The 11,711-nt window shown below is 39.8% G+C and overlaps 1 protein-coding gene across 2 annotated transcripts in view; it reads right to left on the bottom strand.

Moving 5' to 3' along the window:
* Positions 1-11,711, bottom strand: part of Wdr26 (WD repeat domain 26) — a 41,580-nt gene that overhangs the window by 17,670 nt on the left and 12,199 nt on the right. For both annotated transcript variants that reach the window (XM_021246461.2, XM_087209842.1), the window contains exons 6-7: positions 10,508-10,664; positions 4,793-4,931 (exon numbers count right to left, since the gene is read on the bottom strand). In XM_021246461.2, the coding sequence (XP_021102120.2) occupies positions 4,793-4,931; positions 10,508-10,664 (296 nt within the window). The remainder of the gene's footprint in view (positions 1-4,792; positions 4,932-10,507; positions 10,665-11,711) is intronic.

The following is an 11,711-nucleotide window of genomic DNA, read 5'->3' as shown; positions in this document are numbered from 1 at the left end:
CTACCTGATTGTCTAACTTTTAAAATCATTCTTCCCTCCAAAAGTCCCAGTAGCAGTCACTCACTTGAAGCTCCTGGCAGCCAGTACTTTGTTCCTACGGACATGCCCATTCTGGATGTGTCATACAAACTTAACCACGGGGTCCGTGTGTATCTTTATAGTCTCTTCTAACTTGCTTCTTTCATGAGCATTAAGGTTTTCAGAGTTCATCCTTATAGAATACTATTTTACAGATACACTTTATTCTGTTTACCCATTTAGCAGTTAATGAACATTTGATCTCTACTTTTTGACTACTCTAAACCATGTGGCTATGATTTTGTATTTCTGTGTGGAGATGCTGTTTCATTTCTCTTGGGTAAATAAAGAGGAGTAGAATTCCTGGGTCATATGCTAATTCTATGTTCAGCATTCAATTCTCTTTTTTGAGACAGTCTTACACTAGTCTTGAACTCATGGCAATCCTCCTGCCTCAGCCTCCCACATGGTGGGATCAGAGGTACCTGGCACCACATTCAGCTGTGTCCAACATGTTAAAGAACCGCCAAACTACTTCCCAAGGGGCCCCATCATATCCCATTGCCACCTGCAAAGCTGCCACTTAGTGAAATACCATACACTCACACAGTATTTCATTTAATCCTCACAAGTACAGGAGATGAGTGTTGTCCCCTCATGTTACAGAGAGGGAAACTAAGGCTTAGAAAGGTTAGAAATCTGCCTCTGCTTATGGCACAGCGAGGATGTGAATCACAGCTGCCTGACTCAAGGCCCGTACTGCTAATCTCTGCAGGTTGAGCCATATCCTTTGACTGTGAAAGGCGAGTGTCAGGCCTGGAGAAGCTGATGTGCTTATCTAAGGCGAAGGGGCTCAATTTATCCAGGAGGTAAAAAGCCACTTAAGAAACATCAGGCTAGGAATATATAGTCTGGTATCCGGCTTTAAGGAGAGGACTAAGACAGCAATGTGGAAGTAATCAGAAGAGAGACCAGATCAAGAAACTTGTAAGGAGCCAACAGTCAGCACTCCTAACACTGAGGCTTCCACTAGGATGGTCAGGATGCGAAAATGTCAAATGAAGAGACACTTCCGAGATAAACACAACAGCAGGGCAGTGGCAGAGTGTTTGCATAACATGTGTGAGGGCCCAGCTTCAATCCCAGCAGGGCAAAAACAACACAACACCAAAACAAAAAGTGTTCAAAGACAAGCTGCTCATTTCTGGTGCGGGGGATATGGATGCCAGAGGAAGTAAGAAACCATGAGACACACTGAGAAGTCACAGACTTTAGCGTGCGCACTTGCTGAGCCTAGGCTTAAGCCTGGGTACCTAATGAAGTCAGCCTGGGTTCCCATCCCCAGCAATGTCCCTGAGAAGTGGGCTGTTTACCATGTTCTCTCTAAGCTTACCTACCAATCCATTTAATTCTTCAGTCCAAATCTCCACTGTTTTGGTAAAATTGGCAAGGCAACAATTTCTCATTCTTCTTTGGGGGGTGGTAACAGGTATGAGGTATTTACTTTAGATCAGTGGTACTCGGTCAATGTTATGTGCATAATTTACTAAACAAGTCAAGTTTTCTAACCAGCTTAACATCTCCCAGGAACAAACCCTCAGTGTCACAGTGACGGTCTAGGTCCTGGCACATGGTCACGCTGACAGTGCGTTATCACTGAACGTTCTAGAATCACCACCACTAGTCTAGGAGATCTGCTTTCAAATTGATGACAAACTCCTTTACATTTAACTCAAAAACTAAGTGTTTCATGCACCTTAACAACAAAATACAATCCGGTCAAAACTGGAAATAAAGGCCAGGGATTTAGCTCAGTGGTTCCGCTGCCTGCCTCACAAGTGCAAGGTCCCAAGCTCAACCCCTGGCACCAAAAAAACAAAAACCTGGAAATACAGATTTTAACACCATAGTACCTCTTCACATGTACAGTGCCTCCATACTAACATACTCAAAGGGAGTTCACATGACTGCTCAGATTTTGGGGGGAGTGGGTAAAATTCACTTTTTGGACAAAGGGAAAAACGGCTAAAGGAAATTGGGCATTAGAATAACAGCTTTAACCTTGTTTCTTTTTTCTAACTAGTAAAAAATACAGACCAAACACAAAATGCATATTGAAAAGGGCACAAATTTCCCAACAGCATTCCACGTAGCAAAGTACCACACAGCAGAAGTTACTCAGCGCTGTGCCGCTATCTGAACACTGGGGTCTAAAATCAGACTGGAATATAAGCATCAACTCTGCCTCTCCCAAGACATTTAACACCTGATACATTTACATTACTATTATCCTGGGAAACACCGACCTGAGGCCTAAACTCCGGCAAAGCTCTCCCTGCTTCTAACTGCTACTTCATTAACCTTCTCTCTGTCTACCAAAGACTCTTCCCACAAACTGCCAAAATGCCAAGCTATTTTTAAAATCTCAGGACCACTCCTAGCTGGTTCCACCTGAGTGTGTCGTCTTCTTCACCTAGGGCCTGCCTTTCTTACTGCCCTTGGCTTTCGGGTTCCGTAACACCTCCTCCGTGAGCTCCTGGCGCTCCTATCCCACGATGACGGCACTGCACCACCTGCTTGGGTGGCCCGTGGCAAAGGCCCTGGAACGCAGCACACACTGCACACTGGCTCCGAAGGGGGCTCTTACAGCTACAAGGAAAAACTTGAAGCTACTTCTGACACTGTCACGCTCTGCCTCAGAGACCTCGCATAAAGGGATGAAAATAGAACCCCTTTAGAACTCAAAGCCCATGACTTGATCCATTAGCCTTCTTTCCCACTCTTCATCATTGCCAATCCAAGCCTTGCTGTGGGGGATGGGAAGGCAGAAGAGGCCCCCTCTCTCCCTAGAATGCCCTTTCCCTGCAGTGAGGCACTCTCCCCTGCGAGGCTCCTTGTGCTTCCAAACACGTGGTGTGTGTCTGTGTGTGCATATGCACACACAGAGATGCCAATGCTCACTTTACTACACTTCATTTCCCTTTCCAAACTGTGCAATCCTTTCACAGGGTTCTTAACCTGTAATTCACAAGATGGGGTCTAGGGACAGAATCAGGAGTCCTTGGACTTAAATGGAAAAAAGTTACATCTTTAGTTTCCTTAACCACAGTCTAAAGTTTGGTACTTCTTTCAATCTTAAATACAGGCAATTAAAGTAGTACTAGAGGGTACTATTGTACTACATTAGGCTGGAACACAGTACCTTGTATAGTCAATTTAGAATCATGTAACTTTTAATAGATATCTCAAATATTTTCCTAACCCACTAGAGCTGTTACTAGTATCTTGAATTACATATATGCTCACTACTAAGTAAAAACTGTGATTCTACATCTGCTGCTAGAATTGATAATTTAATGTGTTAATACAGCAATATTATGACATCTTTTTGTACTATGTTGATAATTATCTGAAGATAACTGGGTTTCCAATGTAATTAACATCTAATATATCTGGGCTTGCTGTTTTAGTTTATGCATGTAAAATATTATTCTGAGAGCGTTGGTAGGTTTGCCAAACTGCCAAAAGAGCATATGGCACAGGAGCCAAGGATTTAGCTCAGTGGTTCTGCCGCCTGCCTTGCAAGCGCAAGGACCTGAGAGTTTGATCCCGGGTACCAAAAAAAAAAAAAGAGTATAAGAGTATATGGCACAAAAAAGTACACAAGTCTTGCTGACCAGTGAAGAATAGATCTTGTTTCCTTTCATCCTCCACAGCACACAGGTATGCAGGAACTGATGTATGCTATCAAACTGGATTCTCTTCTTTTTAAAAACATTTCCACTTATGGTTCCTTTTCTCTATTCTTTTCAACATAGCAGCCCAAAATGTTATCCTAGACTAATATGATATTCTAATTCTGAACTTTAAACAAGTTTATTTACTTCATGGTCTTAGGTGAATGACTTCTAAACCAAGTGTAACTTCTTAATGTATTTCGAGTCATGTGCTTCTCTGATTACCCCATAAATGAACTGGTTGAAAAAATAAAGTTATTTCTACATATCTGTAGGTACTGGCTATAAATAAAGATAAATGTGATTCTAAAAGATTTAGAATTTTAAATCCAGAATGCAATAATTTTCACATATATTACTAGGGAAAGAGGGGAAGCGTCTACACCAGAAGACTCAAGCTATGCAGGGCAACAGAGGGCTTCAGAAAGTACAGTGTAATGACCTCTTCTAACTTGGGACAAAGCCTATAAATTAAGTATTAACAAAAATACAAATTGCCAGAGATGTTAATCACAGTAGTTTTGTAGTCAAAATATTCCTTATGTCAAACTCTGCCATTTACCAGCTGTGAGAGGCTAGACATGTAACTTCTACCTGTTTTCTTGTCTAAAGACAGGACATAATAGTTACTAGGAGGATTAAGAATGCACACACAGACTTGGCATGATCACTGAGTCACTGGTATGTAACACACAACAATTTTGAAATCAATCTACATATATCATCTAAATAATAAGCTGGGCGTGGTGGCACACACCTGTAATCCCAGCACTCGGGAGGCTGAGGCAGGAGGATCACCGAGAGTTCAGGGCCAGCCTGAACTACAAAGCAAGACCCTGCCTCAAAAAAACCAAAATATAAAAATAAAAATAAAATAAATAAAAAATACCATCTAAATAACATAGGTAGAAGGAACAAACATGACCAAAACCGCATTTGCCAAGAATTCACGTACACTATAAACTCAAGACGACCAGTGAGAGAGGTTTGCAGTCCACTCCCCTTTGCAATCGAAACCCGCATACTGGAGTACATACCGGATCAACTTGCCATATGATAACTGTTGTGTCTTTTGAACCTGTTGCTAGTTTAGTGCCATCGTTAGAAAATTTACAGAACCACACTTCATTACAATGCTCCGTGAGTATCTGCTGAGTGTAACAGGGGAACTGCCTCCTAAAACAAAGAAACCCACACATAATTATTCTTCCAAAATGGATTAGCCTAACAATGAAAAAGGTTTAACAACTGATAAAATTTCTGAGGTTATGCTATCATAAACTTTCAAAATAGAATATGAATGCATTTATGAATGCTAACAATCAAGTTTATATTGGTATGCTGAAAAATAAAATACTGTAACATGAGATACTTTTTTAGTCAAGACAACCTTAGTGGAAGTCAGTAAATCTAAAATCTGCTTCAAGTTAAAATTTACTTTTCTTTTCCACCTTCTGAAGATTACTTGGTCTGATAAAGTCAATTCATACAAATAAAAATCAGGGATCACATTTATCTCTGTAAGCTGATGGCACTAGCTGGTTGTTAGGAATAATGTAGCATTTTCAATTACATAAAATCCAGTTAAGCTCTTATTAGAAAAGCAACTTGGTGTAACACAAAGAACAGCCATTGCTCCCTGACAAAGAGCTTGGGTCCTTTCTCAGTTGTAAGCATTAATGTCTCTGGCAAACCATTTAACTACTGCCTTTGAACTCCACTTCCCTCATCTGTAAAAGGAGACTAATAACCACCCACCAAGAGTTCTGGATTCTTAAGAGAATTAGAAAAGCATTTAAAATCTCTGAACTCAACAGATCCTTAAATGTTACTGGTACTTCTTTCTGGAAGTGCACAGGAGAAATGCATATGCGACTGGGGTAACTGCTATTAAGCAGAGTCTGACAAACTTAGGTTCAAATCGTAGCTCAGCCACTTAGCACCTTGTGATTCTGGGATATTTATTTAATCTCTCCATTTTTCCAACTATGAACTAAAGATAATGGTATTTGTCCTACAGAATTCCTTATACAGGATGAAGAGGATGCAGTAATGGCAAAGCATGTAGATTGAGTCTGATATAGTACTTCATAAATGGAAGCTATTTATATACAAAGGGCAAAGAAATCTATGATTTATAATTAAGCCTAGTGTATAAGTGAGAAGGCTATTGCATAAATGAGCATTCTTATTAAGTACTCACTTTTTTATTTGTGGTGGGGTTTTTTTGGTACCAGAGATCAAACTCAGGACCTTTCGCTTGCAAGGCAGGTGCCGGAACCACTGAGCTAAATCCCTGGCCCTAAGTACTCACTTTTAAAAATCATTCTACCCCTCTCCAGTGTCTCCATCCGCAATATCCAACAGGACTTTCTGTGACAGTGGAAATGCCACATCCTCTGCTGTCCAATGTGGTAACCCTAGTCACATGTGGCAACCCTAGTCACATGTGGCCAATGAACAACCTGAAATATGGTCTGTAACCCCGAAGTGCACTGACTTAACTTGAATTATTGTACACTTAAAATTTAAATGGCCACATTTAGTGTCTGTCTTAACACTACAAATCTATACAGTTTAAGTATCTAACCCAGAAATCTGAAAAGCTCCGAAATCTGGACTTTTTGAGCACCTATAAAACATTGCAAGTGGAAAATTCCAAACATGCGAAATGCAGGCATGCTAGGAATGTCACATAAGATTACTTTCAGGTGATGCGTATAAGGTGAATGTGAAACATAAACGGATTTTGTGTTTCAAATCAAGATGGTCCATTATGGATATTCAAATATTCCAAAATCCCTACTTTCTGGTACCAAGCATTTTAGATAAGGGATACTCATCGTGTATCATAAATTTTCTATTTTATAAAAGAAAAATTTACATAAAGGCCAATATGGACACTTTGGGGAGGCTGAAGGAAGATTCTGGAGCCCAGGCGTTCAAGACCAGCCTAGGTAACACAGCAAGATCACATCTCAATCAAATCACCCACATATGTATATCTTGCCAATTTATCAGTCTGACAGGTAATAAGTATTTAAAAATAAATTACCATTCTTTATCTGGCATATATGGCAATTTATCCTAACAGATGGCTACATGGAGTCTCTTTTAAACTTTTAGGTTCTTTACTGCAAATGGCTTTAATAATAAGCTATTATTTTACTCTGAGCTGAAATAATCAATACTAGCTGGCATTATTAAAGCATATAGTAGGTAAAAATACTGTGTGCTACTTTACATATTCTCAAAATACCCTGGGTAAGAGAAATTCTATTATTCCCATTTTCATAAGGCTCAAAGAGGCAAATAACTTAGAAGGTATCATAAAACTGGTAAATGAACTACAATTTGAACTTAAAGCTAGTCTTCTGTCACTTTAAATAATGGTTTGCAAAGACTGAAGTCTAATTACATAATTCAAATGGTTCAAGTTGATTGAGAATAAAAATATATCTAAAATTGGGGTAGAAAAGTATCTTTTCTAGGGCCTGGGATTTAGCTCAGTGGTTTCACCTCCTGCTGCACAAGCGCAAGGACCCAAGTTCGATCCCTGGTACCAAAAAAAAAAAAGCTCTCTGGAAAAGTACCTTTTCTGATTCATAGTAAAATTTAAAGAACATAAATCAACTAGTTTCAGGACAATCAATTTGAATAGGAATAAAAGCAATCTTTAAAATGTTATTTTTTTTGGTAGTGCATGCCTGTAATCCCAGCACCCAGGAGGCTGAGGTATGTGGATCCCTGGGAGTTTGAGGCCAGCCTGGGCTACACAGCAAGATGGTGCCTCAAAAAGTCAAAATTTTTGTCATTACTTAAATAATCCCTTAAAATAAGAGTAATGGAGGGCTAGGGATTTAGCTCAGTGGTGCTGCACCTGTCATGCAAGTGCAAAGTCCTGAGTTCAATCCCTGGTACTGGAAGAAAAAAAAAAAAAAAAAAAAAAAAAAGACTAATGGCCCAATTTATTAAAAGCCTATTTTTAGATTTATGCAAGTGAGTTAATATAATGTCCTTGCTTTCAAATATACTTAAATTTTAAGATGGTGTTTAAAAGCAGCATCTCTGAAATAAGACTGGTCAGCTTTTTAAACTGAATCTTTAAGTTGTAAGCATCTATAACTATCTTGGAATAATTCTTTACTAAAAAAATTACTATTTCTGAAGGCTACTTGTGGAAATGTCCCAAATAATAATTTTTAGGGCCAGGGATTTAGCTCAGTGGTTCCAGCACCTGACTCGCAGGCACAAGGTCCCGAGTTCATTCCCCGGTACCAAACAAACAAAAAATAATAATAATTTTTAAAAAGTAATTTGTTCTTTAACGTACAAATTTAACCAAAAATGTGTACGCTAACTGTGAAAAAACGGAAACTGTATATAATCTAACAGAAACTTTTCAGTGTTGATCACGATTTTTTACAGAGTCCTAATTCACCTATTCCTGATTCTCCATTCTCTAAAGAGAGTAAGAATCTGGTAGTTAGATTTCAATGCTAAGATCTCACACCAGAAAACACTGGTTTTCTACTTCCAACGCTAAAATCTAGTTCCCAGAGTGCAGATCCTTTTAAAGGCCTCCAACCTAGTACCAGGAATTAAATCAAACTCGGGTTCTGTTTCTCCAGTTCAGTGCTCTCAGGACTGCAGATCCTGACACAGCACCTCATTCCACCCAGTGTCTTTAAATCTAACCCAAGAGTGAACAGCTGAAGCTGAATGTTGGTTTTCTGGCTTGGGAAGAGTAGATCCTCACTCAGAGAATTCAAGAGGAAAAGCAGAATCAGAAGGCATATGAGACAGCAGAAGTCCTCCTTAGACGTGCTGCATTTAATAGGCACACAATCCAAACTGTGGTGAGTGACTCTAGCCCATTTCTAGGAGTTACTACATCCACACAGAAGCGTTAAGACAAAGAGGGAAGAAGCACAATTCTGGAATATACATTTACGAAAGAGGTAGGTAGAGAAAGACCCTAAGGAGGAGCTGGGAGTACAAGCAAGAGTCTGAAATGTTCTCAGGGACTATGGTACAGGAACCTTACCACACTGCTTTGAAGTACCCAGCAATGGGCTGTTCCTCCCCAGCATCACCTGTGTTAACCTCACAAGCCCTAAGACTGTAGGGATCTGAAGAGAAAAGGGAAAGGAAGGATGCACATCCTGCAAGTATATAGTGGGCAATGCCTTCAACAAGTCGGCTCTAAAGCAGGAGGTACAGGAAGGGATTGCACTGAAGACCCTCAATTCAGTAAGAATGCTTCGGTTATGTGCTGCAAACACGTACTGGAATAAACCAACTAACCATGTTGGTCCTAGGTCAACTCCACTGTTCATTGTCAACTACACTGACAGTGCATTCTACACGGGCTTAGAAGACCTGGCCCCTGATCTGAAGAAAAAAGTTAAACTAAACATTTGCTACCATTTAGTTTCACAGGTACAGATATTGAAGTTAAAGCACTTAGGATAACAAACATCATATACTGACAGATTTCAGTTTCCAAACAGGAAGCAACCTCCTAACCTTCTGACACCTCTTGAATCATAAAGATCTGACCATCACCTTTCAATCCTAAAAGCAATAAATTTATAAACCAAAAAGACTGAGGTTCACAACTTAGGGGGCACTGTTCTCAAATCTCCTAAAGGAGCTATGAAACTGCAAAGCCTTTTAATCTATTATCTTTTACTGCTTTTAAATTTAAAGACTTAAAAAATACTCTGAAACAACTCCAAGAACAATGCTGAAAAAGGGTAACTGATCATCTTTGTACAAGACATCACTTAAAGATCTAATGCTTTCAGATGAGTGATGCTTGTAACTAATTTAAAACCAATACTTCTAAAACAATTATTTTTTTGTAATTGGGAAGACTGAAGTCAAAATCATATGCAAAGTGGATCATGGGGCTGGGAGGTGGCAGGGCTTGGTGGCAAGGCTGAGTCAACTCGTATCTGTGAGGCCCTGGGTTCCATCTCCACCACCGAGGGGGTCATCTATGCACACCAAAAAACCATTTCAAATCCAAGAACAGGTGTGTGGGTCCACGTCATTTCTGTGGCTCCTCAAAGTCCTCACATTGTTCTGCCCAAATGCTTTATCCCCAGGCTCTCGGCAAAAGCAGCAGAGCACTCGCTCTACAGCTGCCCACTTTGTGCTGGGTCCCCAGAGCCCAACTGTGTCCTTCCTGGAGTCTGAAAGGCCTCACAATTTGTTTTTTGGTATTTTGCTTCAATTTTGGAGATTTTTATTAAAATAGGAGGGACATATCTCTACTTAAATGCTAATAGCAAAAGACAAGCCTGAAGGTAAGGTATAATGCTATAATGCAAACCAGGAAGTTATTATGTTATTTATAACCTTTTTAGCTTAAAGATCCTCTTCTATTAAAAAGCAGAACTTTCACTAAGAAAAAAGCACTACCACCTGTGACCTTTACGGGCAGAAAATACTGTAGCTTGGGCCACAATTGTCACAAAAAATGACTAGCCAAACCTTGGGGAAGAAGAAGAAAAACTGGCTCTCTAGCTTCAGTTCCAATTATGGCTTACTCTATAAACATACATAAATTTCTCTTAATTTTTAATTTTAGTAGTTTCAGGTTTCCTTGTGAATAAATGCTAAGTCAGACATAAATTGTTACACAGCTACAGGACAAAACTTTACAAAAATAAAACATCCTAATAAAGTTCAGAATTGCACCTGTAAAACGTAAGCATGTTTCAGGATGTAAGGTCTCCTCTTACCTACTACAAACATGATCAATAAGCAGAGACACAGAGTCTAGGTTGTTGTCGAGTTTGGTATTGTGATACAGGCACCGGTCCCTTTGCAGTTCCACCGCCTGCCGCAGGAGAGTCTGTAAACGCCGTGGGGGAAGCATCACTGACGGTGGTAAATAGGCTTTGATGGGAGATATTTTTTAAAAAGAGAAATAAAAACAATAATAAACTGTAAACTTTTATTGAAGACATTTGCTCATCTTCTGCTGTATTTGTCCCTACCTCAATAATGGTGTCCCCTAAACAGACAAGGTCTAGGGATGTGTCCGTGAAAAGCTACAGTGAGGATGGGAATATACCTGGGGGAAAGGGCTTTATTTTGCAGGTGGATTTTTCTGGAGAAACAAACAGAAATCCCCCACCCCCAAAAAATGGTTTAGAAAAAAAAAAAAAGCAGATAATGACGATGAAAAGACCTAACGGTGATTACATATTAGTGGGAGGCCAAATGTAAGAAAATTCTCTACTCAACAAGGACAAGCTACAATGCGGTGGCAAATCAAGTTCCAGGCCCATCAAACGGCTCCTACTCCCATGGACATTGTGGAAACTCAAGAGTTAATAGCAATCATTTCCAATCTTTGAATGCCATATATGTATCTTCCTAATCTCACGGCTTTCTGAGTCTTAAAATTTCCACTTCTACTTCAACATTAAAACTATGTAGAGGGCCAGGGATTTAGCTCAGTGGTTCCCACTGCCTGCATCGCAAGCGCAAGGCCCCGAGTTCGATCTCCAGCACCGGAAAAAAAAAAGAAAGCTGTCACTGAAGAGGGGAGGAATAAAAAAATTTACCTAAGGAAATCTGGGCCTTACTACTGAAATCAACAAAATTTGTAAAATGCTTGTGACTTAAAAGTTCAGTTTACATATTGTTTACTCTTAACCATAGCACTTCTGCTCCAAAGCGTATCTTGAGAAGAGCATCACCTCACAATATGAATGAAATGACTTCCTGGGACCACGCCTCTCACGTTCTGGAGGCCACAAAGGTGGCGGACTTGGAAATTCTTTGGTTTAGAAGGCTGAGTGGCGCTCCCCTCCTATAACCACTCAATAAAAGTACACCGAGACAGGTCTAACTCACCCAGATTATCTATTTCTAATCTAAGAGAAAATAAACATCAAAAATTCAGGCTCTTGTCTGGGTGTGGTACAGCATGCCTGT

This window comes from Heterocephalus glaber, unplaced genomic scaffold (genome assembly GCF_053883595.1).
Source record: "Heterocephalus glaber isolate CG9 unplaced genomic scaffold, H.glaber_assembly_v1.0 deba00001067, whole genome shotgun sequence".
Classification (NCBI taxonomy): Eukaryota; Metazoa; Chordata; class Mammalia; order Rodentia; family Bathyergidae; genus Heterocephalus; species Heterocephalus glaber.
This window is presented reverse-complemented; position numbering and strand designations above follow the sequence as displayed.